Source organism: Thalassophryne amazonica, chromosome 1 (genome assembly GCF_902500255.1).
Source record: "Thalassophryne amazonica chromosome 1, fThaAma1.1, whole genome shotgun sequence".
NCBI lineage: Eukaryota > Metazoa > Chordata > Actinopteri > Batrachoidiformes > Batrachoididae > Thalassophryne > Thalassophryne amazonica.
The window spans coordinates 53,624,323-53,650,859 of NC_047103.1; the positions used below are offsets into that span (position 1 = coordinate 53,624,323).

At 43.9% G+C, this 26,537-nt stretch overlaps 1 protein-coding gene across 2 annotated transcripts in view; it reads right to left on the reverse strand.

Moving 5' to 3' along the window:
- trpa1b (transient receptor potential cation channel, subfamily A, member 1b) overlaps positions 1-26,537 on the reverse strand; it is a 103,322-nt gene that overhangs the window by 29,025 nt on the left and 47,760 nt on the right. For both annotated transcript variants that reach the window (XM_034170059.1, XM_034170061.1), the window contains exons 13-15: positions 15,865-16,029; positions 2,941-3,055; positions 2,486-2,652 (exon numbers count right to left, since the gene is read on the reverse strand). In XM_034170059.1, the coding sequence (XP_034025950.1) occupies positions 2,486-2,652; positions 2,941-3,055; positions 15,865-16,029 (447 nt within the window). The remainder of the gene's footprint in view (positions 1-2,485; positions 2,653-2,940; positions 3,056-15,864; positions 16,030-26,537) is intronic.

Genomic DNA, 26,537 nt, shown 5'->3' on the forward strand with positions numbered 1-26,537 from the left:
TAAAGCGATAGTAACACTCCTTAATCTCTCATCAGCCATTAAAATTTTCACCGAAAACCGTCTGAATTTCTTGAATGGTGTCCACTTGGATGTGCCTTACAGTTTCTGAAAAAATTTTGATCAAGCAAAGCGCCAGTCTCTCAGGAAGTTCTCAGGCAAAGGAATTCCGACGGGAGGGGTGGACCAGTGCTCACTCAAAGCCAGCCCACAGGCGAATGACGCAACCGACAGGCGTGAAAAAACTCACGCATGCGCACGAGGGTTCAAGCTTGTTTGACGCAATCACACGTGATTCAAATCCATATAGTTTTTGAAAAAAATAATAAGGTCGGATACTTTTCTAATAGACCTCGTACACACCTATCAATGCACTGGTGTATTAGCAGCTTTAAGAACAAGCCAACAAAGGCTTTATTTCATACATGTTCATCATCATGGTATAACCGGCAAAAAAAGCACAAAAACAAACAAACAAACAAAAAAACACTGTTGGCAGACAAGAGGAAGACAAATTTAAATTTTCAATTTCAATTTATTTTCATTTATATAACGCCAAATCACAACAAAGTTGCCTCAAGGCGCTTCACACAAGTAAGGTCTAACTTTACCAACCCCCCAGAGCAAGCACACCGGGGACAGTGGTAAGAAAAAACTCCCTCTGATGATTTGAGGAAGAAATCTCAAGCAGACCAGACTCAAAGGCTTGGGCAGACCAGACTCAAAGGCTTGGGCCATGCTACCGACACAATTTACAGAAAAATTCACAAAACAAAAATGTAGGAAATGTTGCTGGTGCGCAGGACAGGAGGGTACAGAAACAGAAAACAGACATCACACCCATCTCTGGATAGAGCCGCAACTTAAACAGAGAGAGAGAGCGAGAGAGAGAGAGAAACAGAATCAGGCATAAAAAAGACATCAAATACAGTATAATTTGTCACTGTTAAGCAACAACAAAAAGGAAATACTAAAGTGACCACCGGCCACTAGCACTAAGCTTCACTAAAAGACCCAGAATTTAGATAACGTTGAGGCCATGGCCCGCTGTGTTTCCTAATAAAATGAATTAAAAGAGTAAAAAGCATAGTAACATACCATGCCAGTATGCCAGTATGAGAAAAAGAGCAGGTGACTGAGTGAGGGGTCTCACACACAGGCCAACCTCAGTTGGGCTTACATAGAATTGCAAGAGCTGCAAGATAAAGAAGTGTGCAAAACAGATGCAGACCTGGTGTTCTTGCTGCTACATTTGTATAAGTACATTGAGATAAATTATCTTTGGGAGGTCCTGCAACTACTTTTGATCACACTTTCCCATTCAGCTGAATGGAAAAGTGTGTCTAAATGTTTGACTGGTATTGTGGATACCAAAAATAACTATTTATATTAAATGTCCGACTTATAACACTACTCGGATGCGCACATGCAAGCAACGTTCTCCTTATAGATATACCTGGAATTAATCTCACTGCCACGCTGTCTTTATTCAGGTAAAATTGTACCCAATGAAATTTGAGCAGTGAAAATGATGTGGCCCCATTTTAATATAGAACTGCGGGAGGGAAATGATTTGCTTCATGACAGTAGGTGGAGGCAGGACTTCACATCTTGTCCAAATGATCACAATTATCCAATTACGGTATGTCCACCACTAATATATTTACATTTCAGCAGGTACGGCGCACCTCCTAAAATGCGCATATGTGCAAATGTGGTTAGATGCACCTACATCTAACCACATTAATCATGTGGTTAGATGTGAGATCTGAGTCAGCTTGTATATTTAACAATTGAAAGGTCCCTACGGAATAATTATGGCTCACTATCACAAATAAAGAAAGTTGTTTTTTTTTTTTTCATATTTATGATAAAGTGCATGTATGTGATGTGTTACTGAGTGGACAATGATGTACAAGTTATCATTCAGTAGTACACAGTATCATTACATGTCTAATGCTGCCACTCACATTTTTCCAAATGTCTGGCTTCATTTCACCATCTCCAACATATTTGTACGGGGTCACAGTTTGTGTACATATGAGAATATTTTGCTGTCTAGTTTGTTTTTCTTAATCACAAAGTATGCATTTAAAATGTCATGTGCGCTTTTTAGGTCCAGTTTTGTATGTGCACAACAGTTATATATGAGGCTCCCAGACCCTACAAACCTGGAGCTTCATTCTCTTGCAAAGTTAGCAACATTGTCAAAGACATCTGTCCTGTAACTTCATGGCAACATAATCTCTCTCCAGGCATCTCCCAATCACTGAGGCTGAGGACCCCGAGACATGAATCTCATAGATACGTGTATGTCCCTGCATGTTCAATACTTCTGTTGGCCACATCCAGGACATCACTGGAAGCCTGGATCTTCAGTCAGTCCAGGTGAATCCCAAACACCGACACTTCGGTTCCTCACTCAGCTACTCAGATCATGCAGTTATTTAGACTTTAAAAATTTTCATTCATAAGATTCTTGCATTACCTTTCACTGTCAATTATGGTGATGACAACATCAGTCCTTCCATTTTGCACGGCTTCATGTAGACATGATACATCGTTCTTGTTTAAGATCAGTTCTGCTCCTCTGGACAGTAAGCGTTTGACCGCGGCCACATGCCCTCCTTTTGCTGCGATGTGGATTGCAGTGTTCTGTCAGTACATAACAGTAACCATAACTTTAACCATGACCATAACCTTGGCCCAGTTATGGATGAATGTTCCCTGATGATGCGGAAGTCAATAGTTTTGTCTGGTGTCAGAGAGAAATGACATTGATCTGAAAAAAACCAACACTATGTGCCATGAGGCCACCTAAGTTGTTACACATTAACACAAAGGAGCACTGACCATGTGTCAAAATGTGATGAGTTGTGAGTGAGGATGTGCAGGTTGAAACAGATCTCGATAATGTTGAGCTCACTGAAAAACAAATCATACCCCATCTTCATCTGTTTTATCCAGTAACTTGCAGTTGGCTGACAAGAGAATGTCCATCGTTTTTGTGTATCCTTCAGTAGCAGCATGGTGCAGACATGTCCAACCTTTGTAATCACTGCCAAGAAGAAATACACAAATAGCACTCATTGTTTATGAGGAGGAGGTAGACACACACTGAAGGCTGGAAGAATTATGAGATGGTATTCATTGTATATATTTTAATATCTGATTTTGAATGAGCTTTGGGTTTATCAGAACCAGTTTAGGAACCTATCGAACAACCACTCTGGCAAACCTGCAGCCCATCCTTATCTTTTGAAATAACCCTCTACGTCAGGGGTCTTCAACTCCAGTCCTCGAGGGCCAGTATCCTGCAACTTTTAGATGTAAGACTGATTCAACACACCTGAGTCAATTAATGACATCAATAGCAGCACTCTGGAGAACTTGCCTGCATACTGAAGAGGTAATTCAGCCATTTGATTCAGGTGTGTTGGACCAGGGCCACATCTAAAAGGTGCAGGACACCGGCCCTCGAGGACAGGAGTTGAAGACCCCTGCTCTACTTGCTGCAGACAGGTGATGCATTGATGTCCCTTTGGCTTTGTATAATCCCTAGAATCACCAGCAATGAGGCAGCTGCATGGATGACCATGGACCAAAATGTACCATGGGGCTGTAGACTCACAGCTGATTCTTCCACACAATGTGTCTCATCTGAGTTTCCCTGAGTAACCCTAATGTGACACAAAGCCATTTTAGCAGTACCAAAGAATCAGAATCAGAAAAACGAGATTTGAGTGCAACTCCAGAAGGTGCTTTTCCGAGATACAAGTAATTATTAACCAAATTAACAGATAATAAGAATTGACCAAATAATTATTTAAATATATGTACAACTAAGAGTAAAATGTAGACAAAATATAAAATGTAAAACAAGAATTATGTAGAACTGTGGAATGATACTGCATGTGAAAATGTGGATGCTTCAGAATGAGGATGCTTCAGCAAGAGCTTTCCAAAGAATTCTGCAACATGTGCTGCTCCGTCTCTCACTGGGCTCGAACTCACAGTCCCCAGCATGGCGGAGGGTAACTTCAAGACTGAAACCCATGGATTTTAACATCTGTTGAAGAATGTCATTTGGCCTTGGGGACTGAGGTTTACTGTAGTGCACAGCTTCTGTTGCTGGCCACCGTTACTCTTCCAGTTGTTGTCTTTGGTCACTGGTTCACATCCAGCAACACCAGAAGCACCAAGGGCCTCATTGATAACACAATGAGACAAATTCATTTAAAGAGTGTGTATATATATATATATATATATATATATATATGGGGAAAACCTGGTCTTGTTAGGAGAGACGGTATCCATCCCACTTTAGAGGGAGCAGCTCTCATTTCTAGAAATCTGGCCAATTTTTTTGGATCCTCCAAACTGTGACTGTCTAGCGTTGGGACCAGGAGGCAGAGCTGTGGTCTTATACACCTCTCTGCAGCTTCTCTCCCCCTGCCATCCCCTCATTACCCCATCCCCGTAGAGACGGTGCCTGCTCCCAGACCACCAATAACCAGCAAAAATCTATTTAAGCATAAAAATTCAAAAAGAAAAAATAATATAGCACCTTCAACTGCACCACAGACTAAAACAGTTAAATGTGGTCTATTAAACATTAGGTCTCTCTCTTCTAAGTCCCTGTTGGTAAATGATATAATAATTGATCAACGTATTGATTTATTCTGCCTAACAGAAACTTGGTTACAGCAGGATGAATATGTTAGTTTAAATGAGTCAACACCCCCGAGTCACACTAACTGTCAGAATGCTCGTAGCACGGGCCGGGGCGGAGGATTAGCAGCAATCTTCCATTCCAGGTTATTAATTAATCAAAAACCTAGACAGAGCTTTAATTCATTTGAAAGCTTGTCTCTTAGTCTTGTCCATCCAAATTGGAAGTCCCAAAAACCAGTTTTATTTGTTATTATCTATCGTCCACCTGGTCGTTACTGTGAGTTTCTCTGTGAATTTTCAGACCTTTTGTCTGACTTAGTGCTTAGCTCAGATAAGATAATTATAGTGGGCGATTTTAACATCCACACAGATGCTGAGAATGACAGCCTCAACACTGCATTTAATCTATTATTAGACTCTATCGGCTTTGCTCAAAAAGTAAATGAGTCCACCCACCACTTTAATCATATCTTAGATCTTGTTCTGACTTATGGTATGGAAATAGAAGACTTAACAGTATTCCCTGAAAACTCCCTTCTGTCTGATCATTTTTTAATAACATTTACATTTACCCTGATGGACTACCCTGCAGTGGGGAATAAGTTTCATTACACTAGAAGTCTTTCAGAAAGCGCTGTAACTAGGTTTAAGGATATGATTCCTTCTTTATGTTCTCTAATGCCATATACCAACACAGAGCAGAGTAGCTACCTAAACTCTGTAAGGGAGTTAGAGTATCTCGTCAATAGTTTTACATCCTCATTGAAGACAACTTTGGATGCTGTAGCTCCTCTGAAAAAGAGAGCTTTAAATCAGAAGTGTCTGACTCCGTGGTATAACTCACAAACTCGTAGCTTAAAGCAGATAACCCGTAAGTTGGAGAGGAAATGGCGTCTCACTAATTTAGAAGATCTTCACTTAGCCTGGAAAAAGAGTTTGTTGCTCTATAAAAAAGCCCTCCGTAAAGCTAGGACATCTTTCTACTCATCACTAATTGAAGAAAATAAGAACAACCCCAGGTTTCTTTTCAGCACTGTAGCCAGGCTGACAAAGAGTCAGAGCTCTATTGAGCTGAGTATTCCATTAACTTTAACTAGTAATGACTTCATGACTTTCTTTGCTAACAAAATTTTGACTATTAGAGAAAAAATGACTCATAACCATCCCAAAGATGTATCGTTATCTTTGGCTGCTTTCAGTGATGCCGGTATTTGGTTAGACTCTTTCTCTCCGATTGTTCTGTCTGAGTTATTTTCATTAGTTACTTCATCCAAACCATCAACATGTTTATTAGACCCCATTCCTGCCAGGCTGCTCAAGGAAGTCCTACCATTATTTAATGCTTCAATCTTAAATGTGATCAATCTATCTTTGTTAGTTGGTTATGTACCACAGGCCTTTAAGGTGGCAGTAATTAAACCATTACTTAAAAAGCCATCACTTGACCCAGCTATCTTAGCTAATTATAGGCCAATCTCCAACTTTCCTTTTCTCTCAAAAATTCTTGAAAGGGTAGTTGTAAAACAGCTAACTGATCATCTGCAGAGGAATGGTCTATTTGAAGAGTTTCAGTCAGGTTTTAGAATTCATCATAGTACAGAAACAGCATTAGTGAAGGTTACAAATGATCCTCTTATGGCCTCGGACAGTGGACTCATCTCTGTGCTTGTTCTGTTAGACCTCAGTGCTGCTTTTGATACTGTTGACCATAAAATTTTATTACAGAGATTAGAGCATGTCATAGGTATTAAAGGCACTGCGCTGCGGTGGTTTGAATCATATTTGTCTAATAGATTACAGTTTGTTCATGTAAATGGGGAATCTTCTTCACAGACTAAAGTTAATTATGGAGTTCCACAAGGTTCTGTGCTAGGACCAATTTTATTCACTTTATACATGCTTCCCTTGGGCAGTATTATTAGACGGTATTGCTTAAATTTTCATTGTTACGCAGATGATACCCAGCTTTATCTATCCATGAAGCCAGAGGATACACACCAATTAGCTAAACTGCAGGATTGTCTTACAGACATAAAGACATGGATGACCTCTAATTTCCTGCTTTTAAACTCAGATAAAACTGAAGTTATTGTACATGGCCCCACAAATCTTAGAAGCATGGTGTCTAACCAGATCGTTACTCTGGATGGCATTTCCCTGATCTCTAGTAATACTGTGAGAAATCTTGGAGTTATTTTTGATCAGGATATGTCATTCAAAGCGCATATTAAACAAATATGTAGGACTGCTTTTTTGCATTTACGCAATATCTCTAAAATCAGAAAGGTCTTGTCTCAGAGTGATGCTGAAAAACTAATTCATGCATTTATTTCCTCTAGGCTGGACTATTGTAATTCATTATTATCAGGTTGTCCTAAAAGTTCCCTAAAAAGCCTTCAGTTGGTTCAGAATGCTGCAGCTAGAGTACTGACGGGGACTAGCAGGAGAGAGCATATCTCACCTGTGTTGGCCTCTCTTCATTGGCTTCCTGTTAATTCTAGAATAGAATTTAAAATTCTTCTTCTTACTTATAAGGTTTTGAATAATCAGGTCCCATCTTATCTTAGGGACCTCGTAGTACCATATTACCCCATTAGAGCGCTTCGCTCTCAGACTGCGGGCTTACTTGTAGTTCCTAGGGTTTGTAAGAGTAGAATGGGAGGCAGAGCCTTCAGCTTTCAGGCTCCTCTCCTGTGGAACCAGCTCCCAATTCAGATCAGGGAGACAGATACCCTCTCTACTTTTAAGATTAGGCTTAAAACTTTCCTTTTCGCTAAGGCTTATACTTAGGGCTGGATCGGGTGACCCTGGACCATCCCTTGGTTATGTTGCTTTAGACGTAGACTGTGGGGGGGTTCCCATGATGCACTGTTTCTTTCTCTTTTTGCTCCGTATGCATCACTCTGCATTTAATCATTAGTGATCGATCTCTGCCCCCCTTCTCGGCATGTCTTTTTCCTGGTTCTTTCCCTCAGCCCCAACCAGTCTCAGCAGAAGACTGCCCCTCCCTGAGCCTGGTTCTGCTGGAGGTTTCTTCCTGTTAAAAGGGAGTTTTTCCTTCCCACTGTGGCCAAGTGCTTGCTCATAGGGGGTCGTTTTGACCGTTGGGGTTTTTCATAATTATTGTATGGCCTTGCCTTGCAATTTGGAGCGCCTTGGGGCAACTGTTTGTTGTGATTTGGTGCCATATAAGAAAAAAGTTGATTGATTGATTGATTGATATATATATATATATATATATATATATATATATATATATATATATATATATATATATATATATATATATATATATATATGAACAAAAGGCAAAAATGGTGTATGGGAAAAAAAAAAATCAGACTTAAGAGGGGTGATTGAAAAGTTTTGAGGCTGACCCAGAAAAAGTTGACGTGGTTCTCCATCTTTTACATTCTGGGAAACCAACATTTCTCTTGAGGATGTGTGAAATTTTGACTCACTGGGTGCAATGTTGCAGACACAAAATTTCAGTGAAGTCAGTATGGGTGTGTCAGATTGGCAAAATGTACAAAGCTCATGGATATGCTAATCAGTAGCTCACAAAAAAGGGAATGTCTCCAAAGGAGATACATGAGGACATGATAATGACAATGGGGAGGATGCCCCCGTCCTATGCTATAGTTAAACGCTGGTCAGCCAAATTCAAGAGGGGCAGAACAAGCATCAAAGACGGAGCAATATCAGGAAGACCCAGAACTACCACCTAGACCAATATGATCCAGAAGATCCATGATAATGTCCTTGCTGACAGAAGAGCAAGTGAGCGTCGCATAGCCAGTACTGAAGGCATTTCTCAGGAGAGATTTTATTTGGTTTTGATGGAAAAACTGGGAATGACAAAACTTTCAGCATGATGGGTCCTAAGGCTTCTCACGTGTGATTAGAAACACACATGGTTCCAGATGTCCAGGGAAAATCTTTAACTTTTTTGAGGCAGATCCAGATAACTTCATGTAAGAATTCGTGACTGTGGACTTGACCTGGGTCCATCAAAGCCAAAACTGCCTCTTCTGCTGAGGGCACCCCAGAAGACAGAGACCATGACCTTGCTGGTGGACTGTCTCCAAGAGGGACAGACCATCAGTAGGTGCTATTACGCTTCCCTTTTGAAACAACTGCAGGAGAAAACAAAGCAGAAGTAGCGTGGAATGCTCTGACAAGGTGTTCTGTTTCACCAGGACAATGCTCCCGTCCACAGATTCATGAATGTGGCTTCAAACTTGTTCCACACCCACCTTATTCCCCTGATTTGGCTGCTTCGGACTTCCACCCATTTCCAAACATGAAAAGTCATCTTGCTGGAACTTACGTATTACAATACTGATAATGATGTCATATCTGCAGTGGATGGCTTTCTACTATGACTACTCATAGGCACACCTGCAAGCAATATTGTCTTTATAATTCACACAGTATTTGAATTTTGTGCAGTTTACCTGCCTCATATCATGCCTTTTACACGCCTACATTGAACCAGAAATAGCCACTGCAAAACTCCTCACGAATATTCAAACATACACATGAAGCCCAAAATGTGTAGTTATTACGGCAACCAAGAGAAAGAGGAGAAAAACTTTGCTGAAACAGAAATCAGAGTGCCTGTGTATGATCACAGCATTGGGATGACAAAATAAATAAGTAATAAAACAAGTGGTAGCACTGTTTGCAGAGGCCCCCACAAGTACTTCTGAAGTTAACCATTTGTAATGTAATTCATTTATGGTACTGCAGGTTTTGTCTTAATTTGGTATCACACTCCCTTTGCGACATAACTTCAAGAAGCATTACAAATCTAGGCACAACAACCAGCACGAAACTGTCCAATTAATAGAATAACTAAACAATTATTTATTGTTACAGTTTTCTCAGCATCCTTTTTTTGCTGCTGCAGTGTGACCCCACAGAAAAAAAATAGCAAAAAAATATGGAGCCATATTTAAAATAAAATTGGATGAGCGACACGATTTGTTTCATGACAGTATAGCAGGTGGGACATCACACCATATCCAAATCATGGTGATAATCCATTCATGTCCACCATTACTATATTTACATTTCAGCAGCTGTGATGCACTGATAAATGATTAAACGTGTGGTAGATGTCTGATATGAGTCGGCTTATATATTTAATATTTGAATAGTCACTGTGAAATATTTTTTACACATTTTGTTGTGTTAAAGCCTTATTCCAAAATAGATGAAATTCACTTTTTTCCTCAAAATACTACACACAATACTCCATAATGACAATGTGAAACCATTTTTTTCTCAGATTTTTGCAAATTTATTAAAAATAAAAAGACTAAGAAATCACCTTTTCTTTAAGTATTTACAGCCTTTGCCATGAAACTCAAAATTGAGCTCAGGTGCATTCTGTTTCCAATGATCATCCTTGAGATGTTTCTACAGTTTAATTGGAGTCCACCTGGGGTAAATTCAGTTTATAAGGTCCCACAGTTGAATGGCAGAGTACTAACCAAGCATGAAGTCAAAGGAATTGTCTGTAGACCTCAGAGACAGGATTATCTTGAGGCACAAATCTGGGGATGGCTACAGAAACATTACTGCTGCATTGAAGGTCCCCATGAGCACAGTGCCCTCCATCCAAAAATGGAAGCAGGTCAGATCCACCAGGACTCTTCCTAGTGCTGTCCACCTGTCTAAACTGAGTGATCGAGGGAGACGGGCCTTATTCGGGGAGGTGACCAAGAACCTGATGGTCACTCTGTCAAAGCTCCAGCATTCCTCTGTGGAGCATAGAACCTTCCAGAAGGACAATCATTTATGCAACAATCCACCAATCAGGCCTGTATGGTAGAGTGGCCAGACGGAAGCCAGTCCTTTGTAAAAGGCACATCGCAGTGCATGTAGAGTTTTCCAAAAGGCACCTGAAAGACCCTGAAACCATGAGAAACATCTCTGGTCTGATGAGACAAAGATTGAACTCTTTGGTGTGAATGCCAGGCGTCATGTTTGGAGGAAACCAGGCACCATCCCTACAATGAAGCATGGTGGTGGCAGCATCATGCTGTGGGGATGTTTTTCAGCAGCAGGAACTGGGAAAATAGTCAGGATGGAAAGAAAGATGAATGCAGCAATGTACAGAGACATATTGGATGAAAACCTGCTCCTGCTTCTGTTCATCTTTCAGCTGGACAATGAAGGAGCAGTAAATCTTCTGTATATTAAAAGCATACCTGCTTGCATGATTTTACGAGGTCTGTCAATAAAGTATAGGTCCTTTTTATTTTTTTCAAAAACTATATGGATTTCATTCATATGTTTTTACGTCAGACATGCTTGAACCCTCGTGCGCATGCGTGAGTTTTTCCACGCCTGTCGGTGACGTCATTCGCCTGTGAGCACTCCTTGTGGGAGGAGTCGTCCAGCCCCTCGTCAGAATTCCTTTGTCTGAGAAGTTGCTGAGAGACTGGCGCTTTGTTTGATCAAAATTTTTTCTAAACCTGTGAGACACATCGAAGTGGACACAGTTCGAAAAATTAAGCTGGTTTTCAGTGAAAATTTTAACGGCTGATGAGAGATTTTGAGGTGATTCTGTCGCTTTAAGGACTTCCCACGGTGCGAGACGTCGCTCAGCGCTCTCAGCTGCCGTCGTCAGCCTGTTTCAAGCTGAAAACCTCCACATTTCAGGCTCTATTGATCCAGGACATCGTGAGAGAACAGAGAAGTTTCAGAAGAAGTCGGTTTCAGCATTTTATCCGGATATTCCACTGTTAAAGGAGATTTTTTAATGAAAGACGTGCGGACGGGTCCGCGCGTCGGGACGCAGCCGCCGCGGTGCAGCGGCACAGGAAAAACACCTCCGTGTTGATAACCATTTGTAAAATCCAGGCGGCTTTTGATGGCTTTCAGTGGAGTGAGTATATGAGAAATTGTTTAACAGCAGGACATGTTCCAACTTGTCCTTAAGGCTTCCAACAGAGGTGTTTTTCCTGTGGCGGAGCGTCGCGGCGGCTGCGTCGTGCCCGTCTGCACGTCTTTCATTAAAAAAATCTCCTTTAACAGTGGAATATCCGGATAAAATGCTGAAACCGACTTCTTCTGAAACTTCTCTGTTCTCTCACGACGTCCTGGATCAATAGAGCCTGAAATGTGGAGGTTTTCAGCTTGAACAGGCTGACAACGGCGGCTGAGAGCGCTGAGCGACGTCTCGCACCGTGGGAAGTCCTTAAAGCGACAGAATCACCTCAAAATCTCTCATCAGCCGTTAAAATTTTCACTGAAAACCAGCTTAATTTTTCGAACCGTGTCCACTTCGATGTGTCTCACAGGTTTAGAAAAACTTTTGATCAAACAAAGCGCCAGTCTCTCAGCAACTTCTCAGACAAAGGAATTCCGACGAGGGGCTGGACGACTCCTCCCACAAGGAGTGCTCACAGGCGAATGACGTCACCAACAGGCGTGGAAAAACTCACGCATGCGCACGAGGGTTCAAGCATGTCTGACGTAAAAACATATGAATGAAATCCATATAGTTTTTGAAAAAAATAAAAAGGACCTATACTTTATTGACAGACCTCGTATATATTAAGTTCAATGTATGTACATTATATAATTGTAAATATGTTAAAAACACATGGATGACACAATAAAGTGAAAAGACTTATTTCCATTGTGGTCCATTTAAAAATAAAATGACAAAATAGAAGTAATACAACCCCTGGCAATAATTATGGAATCACCGGCCTCGGAGGATGTTCATTCAGTTGTTTAATTTTGTAGAAAAAAAGCAGATCACAGACATGACACAAACCTAAAGTCATTTCAAATGGCAGCTTTCTGGCTTTAAGAAACACTATAAGAAATCAGGAAAAATAATTGTGGCAGTCAGTAACGGTTACTTTTTTAGACCAAGCAGAGGGAAAAAAATATGGACTCACTCAATTCTGAGGAAAAAATTATGGAATCACCCTGTAAATTTTCATCCCCAAAACTAACACCTGTGTCAAATCAGATCTGCTCGTTAGTCTGCATCTAAAAAGGAGTGATCACACCTTGGAGAGCTGTTGCACCAAGTGGACTCCGAGGCCGGTGATTCCATAATTTTTGCCAGGGGTTGTAGTAATAACAGTAATAATGATAATAACAGACATGTCAGTATGGGTGTGTCAGAATAAGGATAACAATACTAAACAAAACAATTTAGAAATACATTAAGACAGTAAATTAACATAAAAAATTACGTAAATAACAGGAAATAAAAGGGTTGAGTTCTTCCTCTAAAACTGTTGATGTCTAAGGTGTTGTGTGGGCCGCTGAAGAGGAGGTACTGCTGGCCCACCACCACCAGAGGGCACCCTGCCTGGAGTGCGGGCTCCAGGCACAAGAGGGCGCTGCCGCCTCACAGGAGCAGCCGGGGTGACAGCTGTCACTTATCACCTACGACAGCTGTCACCAATCATCTGATCTTCAGTGGTATATCAGCAAGACGACATCTCCACCTCTTTGCCGAGATATCGCTCTACCGAGGAGGTAACGTACTCAGCCGACTTTGTTGTCTTCCTGACAGGAATACCTGTTGCTTTGTGTGTTGGATAGCAGATATTTTGTTTCCTTTTTTCCGACGAGAGGTGGAGGTGGTTTTCCACCATACGTGTTGCTGGGTGCAGACGCACCCACATCTAACTGTTTTTGTTCAATCAATCAATCAATCAATCAATTTTTTTATATAGCGCCAAATCACAACAAACAGTTGCCCCAAGGCGTTCCTCGCCAGCAGTACCAGATCCGACAAGCGGAGGCAGTGGCCACCTGGGAGTTCGGGACTTGGCGGCTCCAGTATTCCCGGGGTTCGGTGGCGGAGGAAATCGTGTGGTTCCGGTTCTGCTTTGGACAGACGTCTTTTATCTTCGAGCCTGCCCACGCGACACATTTTTGTGAATTGACTTCATTGACTATTATTGTAATCTGCTGTGTTTGTTGTGCTTATTCACAACAGTAAAGTGTTGTTATTTGACTTCCTCCATTGTCCGTTCATTTGCGCCCCCTGTTGTGGGTCCGTGTTCCTACACTTTCACAACATAAGGTTCTAAGAACATTTTGGACTCACATGCCATTCCAACTCATTATGGAAAATTTGCATGATTTATTACCACCCTTGAAAAATGTCAGCTACCTATTTTATAAACACTACCCAAGCTAGAGCCCGTCAGTCCCCACAGGCAACGTGCTAGTTCACATTTTAACCCTCTCCAAGTGTTTGTATGCATGGGTCACACTTTGTATACATATGCAAACATTTGGCTGTTTATGTTTTTTTTAAAACTAAATCACAGCATATGCATTAATGTTGTCATGCTCATCTTTTAGGTTCTGCGCTGTGCACATGCAGTGGTTATAAATGAGGCCCCAGGAGTCCAAAGTCTTGCATATTCATCCTCCAGGAAAGATAAGACATGATGCATTCTGTTGAGTAATTTCTTGACTTCATAAGTTCCAACAAATCCCATAAGACCGAACAGAGATTCCTGAATCATTAATGGCACAGCTGAGACAAACAAATCTTTCTATCAACTTGGCATTGTGACCGCATACAGACTGTGCTGATGACTGGGTCCAGGGGTCATTAAAAGTTTGGGTTTTAGTCTTGGTCAAAGGCCATCGTAGGCCTCAACATTTCTGACTCAAAACTCAGGTTCTCAAGTGTTCCAAGCAGGACATGACATCCTTATCTCCATGGTCAAGGTCAGGGAATCCATCAGTGGGCTCCATGACCTTAACAGACACCCAGTCCTTTTAAGAACTGATCTGAGTAGGTTCCAGAAAACGTCCAAGATGGACCTCAAAATTCAATGGAAAGAAGTCACAAAGATTGCTGTGTGCAGAGTTTTAGAAATACCGAGGTTTAAAAACTTAGTTTATTGTAGGGATGGGGGGGGGGGGGGGGGGCATGCACCCCTGGAAAAAATCTAGATTTCTCTGATCCCACGGGCACCTTTGACACTTCTGAAGTGCAAAAATTAGGTAACAGGTTTCAGTGTAATTACAAAAAAAAAAAAAAAAAGTTGGCAAGCCCACATGTGACCAGGACAGTCAGGTATTGTTTTGTGGGTGACGCTCACTAATTCTGTCTTATCTCCATTACTTTCTCTTTTCCCTTTTTCTCTGTCTCCTCATTCTATCCTGTATCTCTTGCCTTTCCAGTGCTTTGATTGATGGATTCTTTTCATGTTAATCTTAGAGAAGAAAGTAAAAACAGGACCAGTTGATATTTATATGCAAATGTTGTCAACCTCTCCTTGGATAATCTTTAAAAGATAATAAAATATGGAGTATTTCAACACATTTCAACCCTTTACATAAACTGAATTGAAAGAAAAGCCATTTTCTTTAATATTGAAATGCTCATATTGGATGGATGGAATCAGTAGCAGAAAGTAAACACATTAATGACACACTTATGTAATCATATTTGTAAGTACTTGTAGTTATTTGCGTATTACTGTTTTGTACTACTACTATTCAACAAAGATCCAAGAGGCAATTTTTGTGCTTGTTATTCCATTACATGCATGGGGGCATCAGTTAGTAGTTATTTTGTAGATTATGATTTAAAAAAAATGCAGTCAAATAATTGTAAGGGAAATTCATAAGTCATCCAACAATAAAGTAATATAACAAAAAGCTCCACCTTGGCCTTGCAACATTGATTCAATGTAATATATATTTAATTTGATTTATTTGAAACATAAAAATTAAACTGTGTTATCTTGGAGTTTTTTTTAATATCTTTGCACCACCAAAGCAGAATCATATGAGATAATTCATGACTTTTTCTGGTGGTGGGGGGGCACAGCAGGAGTTGGACCTCAGGGATCTAAATGGTGGGTAAGGCTATTTTCAGAAACTCTGTCTCCACCATTGAAATCAAGCTTCTCTATTTCTCCACAGTATGGATCAGACAGGGCAGCAAAGCACTGTGGGGCAAAAATAATATTTGTTCCTGACCCAGCACACAAGTGCCTCATCCTTATGAGACAGTCAGTTTCAGGAGATAAGGTTGGACCCCAGGTCTGCCTGGATACTTTCCAGTTGGCAGCCAAACCAGTGGTGTGAGGTGTTGCACCAGCTCCCAAAGAGGACAAGAATTAAATTGAAAAAAACTTTAGCCTCAAGTTATACTTTCTAATTTAACATGTGTCTCTTGTTTACCTGTGAAATAGAGCCCCTTTGCGTAACAGCAGCTGTACCACCTTGGTGTGGCCCCCTTTTGAGGCTAAATGCAACGGTGTTAGACCGCAGTCATCTCCTTCGTTCAGAAGCCGTGAGTCTGTGATGGTCTCCAGTAATCGATGGCATGTATTGATACGCCCGTACCTGGAAGGATAAAAACACAAGAACCATTTTGGTGGTGGAGTCAGAGACTACAGCGCATTGTACGCTCTGCTGAGAAGGTGATTGGCTCCAACCTTCCATCTCTCCTGAACCTGTACATCTCCAGGACACTGGAGCGTTCAGGCCGGATCACAGCTGATTCTTCTCACCCTGGATATAGCCTTTTTGACCTCCTCCCCTCAGGCAGGAGGCTACGGTCCCTTCGGACCAGAACCTCCCGCCATAAGAACAGTTTTTTCCCCTCTGCCGTTAGCCTCATCAACAAGAACTTTGAGAACTCTAGATTGCTGCTTTCACCACTAACAGCCCTGTGTGATGCACTCTGTTTGCACAAATCACATATGGATATATATATATATATATATGCACACATACGTATATGCATATACATATATACGAGGTCTGTGAGAAAAGTATCCGACCTTTTTATTTTATGCAAAAAATATATGGATTTGATTCATATGTTTTTACGTCAGCCAAGCTTGAGCCTTCGTGCGCATGCGTGAGTTTTTTCATGCCTGTCGGTTGCGTCATTCGCTTGTGGGCAGGCTTTAAGTCAGCACTGGTCCACCCCTCTCATCGTTTGCCTATGCCACAATGCCTGTCTCGGCTTTCAGTGGCTTACCAGTCGAGTGAGTATAAGAGAAATTGTGGAGAGCTGGGCATGTCCCAACTTGTCCTCTGACACTCCAAAACAGAGGTGTTCTTTGTCTCATTCCATCAGCGAATCCGTTGTGATGCGCGAAGCCTCCGCGCAGCTTTCCATGACAAAATCTCTTGTTAAAAGTGAAATCTGCCGGAAAATGGCTGATGTCCAGCTCTTGTGATAACCAGAGAAATTGCACACGATGGTCTCGGATCCATACAGCCATCCGTTTAGAAATGAAATGGTCGTTTCTGCCTGTTGATCGCGGCGCGGCGCACCGTGCACCATTGTGGGCCGTCCTTAAAGCAGTAGTAACAGTCCTTAATCTCTGTGAAGCCCAGAAAATTTTCACCGAAAGCCATGTGAATTTTCTGAATGGTTTACAGCTGCCTGTCTCTAACAGTTTCTGAAAAAATTCTGATGGAACAAAGCCCAAATCATTCCGCCATTTCCTCGCAATGAAAAAACGACGAGAGGGGTGGACCAGTGCTCACTCAAAGCCTGCCCACAGGTGAATGACGCAACCGACAGGTGTGAAAAAATTCACGCATGCGCACGAAGGTTCAAGCTTGGCTGACGTAAAAACATATGAATCAAATCCATATATTTTTTGCATAAAATAAAAAGGTCGGATACTTTTCTCACAGACCTCGTGTATATATATATATATATATATATATATATATATATGTGTGTGTGTGTGTGTGTGTGTGTATATGTATATATATCTTAATATCTTATATATTTATCTCAGCTCATATACATTCTGTACATTTTGTAACACTGTTATAAAGTTTTTTATTATATATTCTTTGTTTTACTGTTCTATTATTTATTTATTTGCACAGAATGTTGTCTCTTATGTTAGCACCGAGTACCGCAGCAATTTCCTAATGTTGTGAACTTGTTGTGAACTATGGCAATAAAAACTTTTCTGATTTCTGATTTTCTGATTTCTGGAGTCAGAATAGACATAGTACAGTACCTTTCAACTTCATTGGGATATAGCAACATTCTTAAATTCATATAAGTGTGGTGATCCTGAGCCTTCTGCAAAACAGTCCCTGTGTCATCCTGCAGTCTGACTCATGGTGCATCACAAAGAAAAAAAGCTGACATAGTGGCTCGTTTCGATCATTCTTTATCTCCATAAAGGTTGACAGCATTTCTTATTGGTGCTCTGGGACAGGTGGGGAAACACAATGAGGCATCTTTGAGTTAAGGTACGGTCTTTATTTGCTCTCTGGCTCTAAAGGAATGGGTGTATGTGATAGAAAAATCAATAACAATAATGTTGAATGTCCACTCATTAAGCACTGTTAGCTACATTACTTTGCGTATGCCTCGTTAACTGAAAGCTATTCTTATTACAAATCCATTGGGTCACTGTATAATGGATGTGTCATAGCCATTTAGCTTCAAAAAGCTCAAACAGAGAACTTGTTCACCAGACTGAATGGTGAGGTCAGACTTTTAAAGGTAGTTAAACAATCTTTGTCAATGACAGAGATATATTCTTGGCTTTGGCAAGCTCATAAGTCTTCAAGAAAGCCATTGATCATCCATGTTTCATACTCTAGGGGTATCATTGATCAGTAGGCAGGACTTGTTGGCGTATCTAGAGGAAGTGTGTTGGGGGTTTCAGCTGCCTGTGGTGCTTGAAAAAGGTGAGGAATGTGTATATCAATGTTTCCTCAAATATTTGTTTTGATATTTACGTGGAGTAATCTGTATTCCGTGTGTACCGTCACATGTATCAACAGAAAAGCTCTTGGTTCTGGGATACTACTGAGGCACAAACTAGTTTTGACTGATATTTGAAGTTTAAGATGCAAAAACCATCACAAATTATAAAGAGTTATTCCATGCCTGTTCATTTAATGTCCCTCATTTTATAATCTCATTTGCTTGTTAAAAACAAACAAATAAATAATATCACCAAAAACCTTTAATGCACAAAGGTTTAAGGTATTTTTATATCATTTTCTGGTGTTGCCTTTTCAAAGGGCCTTTTTTAAAACTATCTAGAAAAATACTGAGCTCAGTCCTTCTAATTTGTTAAGACAAATGCAGTTAAAGTTGTCTAAATTGTCATCGTATAAACCAGCTACTCGCACTCACCGGACAAAAGCAAAGGTCCCAATGCTTTGTATGGTTTTCCATGTAATAAACACCGTATATACTCAAATTTATATAACAGATTTTCGCTCACATCGGACAAAATGTCCCACCCCATTGTAATGTATTTCTATCAAAAACCCCTCTTATGTACTGGACAGAGCAGTCTGGACATGCCCCGTAACAGAGGTACGAAATGAAGTTCAACACTGACACCCTCCGATTCAAGGAAAGTGGGTACCATATTTCCTTGATTAAAAGCCTGGGCATTAATTTTTTTCAAACTGTGCTGAGACCACTTGCCTAAACGAGGCAGGGTGTAATTCAAGGCTGGCGATTATTAACAAAATGCTGCTTGCTGCCTGCACTGTAACATGGTGTCAAGTTTCACACATATCCCTTGGTGTGACAAACCAAAGACAACCACTTTATATTAGAGCCCTCTGCATGGCTGCAAACCCTCCCTGTAGCCTGATGCACACCTGCTAAATGACGGAGACTGCAAGGGCAGTGATTTATCACCTTTACGTTTTCACTCTTTCCTCTCCCATCATATTTTAAAAGTTTGTGCAGTGTGCCCGCTGATTACATTTTGATCATGAATCAAATACATTTGGCAGAAAAGTCCACAAATATGACCAACTTTATAACACTGAGATGGAAAAAGATGCTCAAACAAATTCATGGAGGGAAATTGCAGGTACAGTAACATTGGTTTGGAGGTTCATGATTGTATAAAGAAATGGAGCTCATTGAGGGACATTGATCCAGAAAAAGCCACTGCTGCTGTAGAAAATTGCTTTAAGACATGACAGAAAACTTTAAAAGGGTCACACGCATTTCGACGTCATTACATGGCCACAGAGGTACAGAGTTGTAGAACCATAAATCAGGCTTTATGATTTTAAAGTACCACTCCACAGCGGACTGAGAAAAAAGAATGACTCGACCAAATGTAATCGTTCTTAATGTCACTCATTTAGGCAGGCGGGTGTTTTCAGGCAAAGTTTTGACACGGTCATTAAATGAGGCAGGCCCCTATTCGAGGTCAGGCATTTAATCAAGGAAATTCCTAAGCCTAATTGGTGTTGGAGATTCTCTGTAGATCATTTGGTGCCTCCTGACTGTAACTAACCCGTTACATACATATAATGCATTTTGTCCGTTTTATACATATAACGGATTTTGTCCATTTTATACACAGTGGATTTCGATTATAATGGACAAAATTTGCTGATCCACCTGAATCCATTATATGCAGATTTTACTGTATACAACTTTATTCGCGTGAACTTTCAGGACTGTAGCTCATGTTTACCATAGAACAATGGGTCATTGAATTTCCATACAGCTGTGCAACATCTTTCAGCAGATTTGAAGAACTATAGAGGCTCCAGTTTTAAATGTGAGGCAGACTGATATTTCATGTGCAGCTACACTTCAGTAGCAGAACCATATCCACCTCCAACACCTATGTCGCTTCCTGTCATGCTACTGTGACAAACCAGTGCATGCCACAACAAACTGAGTCAGTCTGCAGGAAGTGGGTTTGTCTAACCCACAAACTATAGAGACGATAACGTGCATTCAGTGGTGGGCACAGATAACCAAAAAAATTAACTTCGATAACAGATAGATAACTGAAAAGTTATCTTTGATAAAGATAAACCACCCAAAAATGTATCGGAAGTTACAGATAACCGATAAATTCCAGTATTGTTTCTAGTATATTTGCAACTACTAATAAACTGAATTTGAGTTTTAACACCACGATCGCTTCTGGAAACATCAAAGCGACAGCAGGCCCAAACAATGAGCCCACACTTCTATGTTTGAACATCCTGCCTCCTGCTGGAAGTTCTTATTTACTACACAGCTTACAGTGCAGAGGCAAGTTGCGCACAGTCACCAAACCCAACTCTCTACCAATCACAATGCTCCGGTCAGGCGGAGGTCTTGGAAAATAAAGTCATACTGACTTGTGGTTTTGTGTATAAATAAAATGAATACTGAATAACTCCATTAATGTCAATTCTGTCATTTGTACAAAGTTAAAATATAACATATATCTTTTAATGTTGAATAATGCACTAATTCTGAGGTTTTGTAACAAACACAGACAGATCGCAAAGGATTCTGGGTAAAATGTACCTCTGCTAAACACTGATTGGTTCAGTCATTCACTATGTGAACCAACACGTTAATGTGACGTGTGTTGTATGTTGGTGTTTACAGATGTGCTTTTGTAAAATATTAAATTTTTTATTTGTAAAAACAGGCATTTTTACGGAGCCCTGGAAGTGTCATCACAACATGTTTTGCATGTGGAGAGAATGTGACAATGTTCAGATGATTTTTCATTCATGTGAGAATTTTTTGGACCGAGTTTCAGGTTAATCACGCGTCCTGCATCGTGTAGTGTACTGTTGTGTGGGCCGCCAGAAGAGGAGGTACTGCTGGCCTACCACCAGAGGGCGCCCTGCCTGAAGTGCGGGCTTCAGGCACGAGAGGGCGCTGCCGCCACGGACACAGCCGGGGGTGACAGCTGTCACTCATTATCTCTTGACAGCTGTCACCCATCTACTCTACAGCATCTCACTCCATAAAGACCAGACGTCATCTCCACCTCGTTGCCGAGATATCGTACTTCTATGGAGGTAACTGTCTCTGCCTGTATTATTTGATTCTAAGAGCTATTGTTTTGCAGCTGTCAACCAGAGGACCGGCGTGGGTCGCGACTGTTTCGTCCTACGTCCGTCAGATAAGTGGTTAAACAGACGCTGCACGAGTGTGTGTTAGAGGTGGAGGTGGCATTCCCACCGTTGTTGTTACGGGGTGTACACACACCCACACTTGACTGTCTTTGTTCTTCGCCAGCAGTACCAGATCCGACAGTCGGGGACGGTGATCACCTGGGAATTCGGGACTTGGCGGCTCCAGTATTCACCAGGTTTGGTGGCGGCGGAAATCGTGTGGTTCCGGCTCTTCTCAGGACAGACGTCTTCTATCCTCGAGCCTGCCCACACGTCACCTTTGTGGATTGACTGTTATCAGATTCTGAGATTGTCTGTGTATTCGTTGTGCACCTTCACAACATTAAATTGTTATTTTTTGGCTCATCTATTGACCGTTCATTTGCACCCCCTGTTGTGGGTCCGTGTCACTACACTTTCACAACAGGATTTCTCAGCCAGCGTCATGGATCCCGAGGGGCGTCATCCATCTGTTGGACAGCCAATGGAAGAGCAGGGTGCACAGGCGTCTGCAGGAGGCGTGCTCGGTGAGTTGCAGCAAATCCTCACCGCCTTTACCGCTCGACTGGATTTGATGTCCGAGCAAAACGTCATCCTTAATCGCAGGATGGAGGCTCTCACCGCACAGGTGGAAGTGCGCGATCAGAGCGCTGCTGCGGCTCCTCCTCCTGCCGACCCAGTGCCGGGTATTAACATTCCACTGGTCGTTCAACAAACCCCCCCACCATCCCCTGAAGCATACATAAGTCCCCCTGAGCCGTACGGGGGTTGTGTGGAGACATGCGCAGACTTTCTGATGCAGTGTTCGCTCGTCTTTGCACAACGACCCGTGATGAACACGTCTGACGCCAGCAAGGTGGCTTATATTATTAACTTGCTTCGGGGTAAGGCACGCGCCTGGGCTACGGCGCTCTGGGAACAGAACCCACGGTTGTTATCAGCATACACTGGGTTTGTGGGGGAGTTCAGAACAGTGTTTGATCACCCTAACAGAGGAGAGACCGCTTCAACAATGCTGCTGTCAATGCGACAGGGGCGCCGGTGCGCAGCCGAATATGCAGTCAACTTCCGCATCGCGGCTGCGAGGTCCGGCTGGAATAACGTTGCGCTCCGCGCCGCCTTCATAAACGGACTGTCATCGGTCCTGAAGGAGCATCTTGTAGCTAAGGAGGAACCGCGGGATTTAGATGGGCTTATCGATCTCGTTATACGGTTAGACAGTCGGTTGGAGGAACGCCGTCGGGAGCGAGGCGAAGGACGTGGCTGGATACGCGCCATCCTTCTCCCTTCCGGGTTCGAAAAGGGACCGCCCTCCCCACGCTCCACAGCCGCAGCGCTCCGTGGGGCAACAGCTCCCCCTGCTGACGTTGTTAGGGAGACGCACAGGGCCAAAATGAGGAGGCTGGTCCGCGGGGAGTGTTTTCTCTGCAGCTCAAAGGAGCACATACAGAAAAACTGCCCCAAACGGCCACAACAACAACCGCCCTTAGAGACTGGGCTAAGGGGGGGGTCAAAATATTCACGTGGGACACACACAGATTGCCACACGACTCCCAGTTACAATCCTGAGCAGGGATTTAACCCTTCAAGCCCCAGCACTGGTGGACACGGGGTCAGAAGGGAATTTGCTAGACAGCAGATGGGCAAGGGAGGTAGGGCTCCCTCTGGTGGCGCTTCCTTCGCCATTGCAGGTGCGGGCACTAGATGGTACCCTCCTCCCTTTAATCACACACAAGACACAACCAGTAACTCTGGTGATGTCTGGAAACCATCAGGAGGAGATTGAGTTTTTTGTAACTCCTTCTACCTCCCGCGTGATTTTGGGCTTCCCATGGATGTTGAAGCACAATCCCCGGATTGATTGGCCGTCTGGGGTGGTGGTTCAGTGGAGCGAAACCTGCCATCGGGTGTGTTTAGGATCCTCGGTTCCTCCCGGTTTACATGCTAAGGAGGAGGTCAAAGTCCCTCCCAATCTGACGGCAGTGCCGGTTGAGTACCACGATCTTGCTGACGTCTTCAGCAAGGATCTGGCACTCACCCTTCCCCCGCACCGTCCATACGATTGTGCCATTGATTTGGTTCCAGGCGCTGAGTTCCCGTCCAGCAGGCTGTACAACCTCTCACGACCTGAGCGCGAATCAATGGAGACCTACATCCGGGACTCATTAGCTGCCGGGCTGATCCGGAACTCCACCTCCCCGATGGGGGCAGGTTTCTTTTTTGTGAGCAAGAAAGATGGCGGACTCCGTCCATGCATTGATTACAGGGGGCTGAATGAGATTACGGTTCGCAACCGATACAGGTTGCCATTGTTGGATTCCGTGTTCACCCCCCTGCATGGAGCCAAAATCTTTACTAAGCTGGATCTTAGAAATGCGTATCACCTGGTTCAGATCCGGAAGGGAGACGAATGGAAGACGGCATTTAACACCCCGTTAGGTCACTTTGAGTACCTGCTCATGCCGTTCGGTCTCACCAACGCCCCCGCGACGTTCCAAGCCTTGGTTAACGACGTCTTGCGGGACTTCCTGCACCGATTCGTCTTCGTATATCTGGACGATATTCTCATCTTTTCTCCGGATCCTGAGACCCATGTCCAGCATGTACGTCAGGTCCTGCAGCGGTTGTTAGAGAACCGACTGTTTGTGAAGGGCGAGAAGTGCGAGTTTCACCGCACGTCTTTGTCCTTCCTGGGGTTTATCATCTCCTCTAACTCCGTCGCCCCTGATCCGGCCAAGGTTGCGGCGGTGAGAGATTGACCCCAACCAACAAGCCATAGGAAGTTGCAACAGTTCCTCGGCTTCGCTAATTTCTATAGGAGGTTCATTAAGGGCTACAGTCATGTAGTTAGCCCCCTGACAGCCCTGACCTCTCCAAAAGTCCCCTTCACCTGGTCGGATTGGTGCGAAGCCGCGTTCAAGGAGTTGAAACGACGGTTCTCTACTGCGCCAGTTTTGGTGCAGCCCGACCCTAGCCGCCAGTTCGTGGTTGAAGTGGACGCCTCTGACTCAGGGATAGGAGCCGTGCTATCCCAGAGCAGAGAGACTGATAAGGTTCTTCACCCGTGTGCCTACTTTCACGCAGGTTGACCCCGGCTGAACGGAACTATGACGTCGGCAATTGAGAACTCCTTGCGGTGAAAGAGGCTCTTGAGGAGTGGAGACACCTGTTGGAGGGAGCGTCTGTGCCATTCATGGTTTTCACTGACCATCGGAACCTGGAGTATATCAGGACCGCCAAGCGGCTGAACCCCAGGCAAGCCCGCTGGTCACTGTTCTTCGGGCGTTTTGACTTCCGGATCACCTATCGCCCCGGGACCAAGAACCAGAGGTCGGATGCCTTGTCCCGGGTACACGAAGAGGAGGTCAAAACTGCACTGTCGGATCCACCGGAGCCCATCCTGCCTGAGTCCACTATCATGGCCACCCTCACCTGGGATGTGGAGAAGATCGTCCGGGAGGCCCTGGCACGGTGGGCGTCTATGGAGGCCGACGTCCGGGAGTACATCCAGGCCTGCACCACCTGTGCCAGGGGCAAGGCAGACCATAAAAGGTCCCAAGGACTTCTCCAGCCGCTACCTGTGCCTCATCGCCCCTGGTCCCACATTGGCCTGGATTTCGTCACGGGCCTCCCACCGTCCCAGGGCAACACCACCATCTTCACGATAGTGGACCAATTCTCCAAGGCGGCCCACTTCGTGGCCCTCCCGAAGCTCCCAACAGCCCAGGAGACAGCAGACCTCCTGGTCCACCACGTCGTCCGTCTGCATGGGATACCCATCGACATCGTCTCTGATCGTGGTCCCCAGTTCTCCTCACACGTCTGGAGGAGCTTCTGCCGGGAACTGGGGGCTACTGTGAGCCTCTCGTCCGGGTATCACCCGCAGACCAATGGACAGGCAGAACGGGCCAATCAGGAATTGGAGCAAGCCCTGCGCTGTGTGACGTCCGCACACCCGACGGCCTGGAGTAAACATCTGGCCTGGATCGAGTATGCGCATAACAGCCAGGTGTCCTCTGCCACCGGCCTCTCCCCATTTGAGGTGTGTTTGGGGTATCAGCCCCCGTTGTTTCCCGTGGTGGAGGGAGAGGTCGGTGTGCCCTCGGTCCAGGCCCACCTGCGGAATTGCCGTCGGGTGTGGCGCTCCGCCCGTTCTGCCTTGTTGAAGGCCCGGACGAGGGCGAAGACCCATGCAGACCGCCGGCGATCCCCGGCCCCTGCTTACCAGCCCGGGCAGGAGGTGTGGCTATCCACGAAGGACATCCCCCTCCAGGTGGACTCCCCGAAACTCAAGGACAGATATATCGGACCATACAAAATCCTCAAAGTCCTCAGTCCTGCCGCAGTGAAGCTCCAACTCCCGGCTTCACTGCGGATCCACCCAGTCTTTCATGTTTCAAGGATCAAACCTCACCACACCTCACCCCTCTGTGCTCCCGGACCGGCGCCGCCTCCTGCTCGGATCATCGACGGGGAGCCGGCTTGGACGGTGCGCCGGCTTGGACGGTGCGCCGGGTCCTGGACGTCCGTCGGATGGGCCGGGGGTTCCAGTATTTGGTGCACTGGGAGGGGTATGGACCCGAAGAACACTCCTGGGTGAAGAGGAGCTTCATCGTGGATCCGGCCCTCCTGGCCGACTTCTACCACCGTCACCCGAACAAGCCTGGTCCTGGCGCCCGTTGAGGGGGGGGTCCTGTTGTGTGGGCCGCCAGAAGAGGAGGTACTGCTGGCCCACCACCAGAGAGCGCCTTGCCTGAAGTGTGGGCTTCAGGCACGAGAGGGCGCTGCCGCCACGGACACAGCCGGGGGTGACAGCTGTCACTCATTATCTCTTGACAGCTGTCACCCATCTACTCTACAGCATCTCACTCCATAAAGACCAGATGTCATCTCCACCTCATTGCCGAGATATCGTACTTCTATGGAGGTAACTGTCTCTGCCTGTATTATTTGATTCTAAGAACTATTGTTTT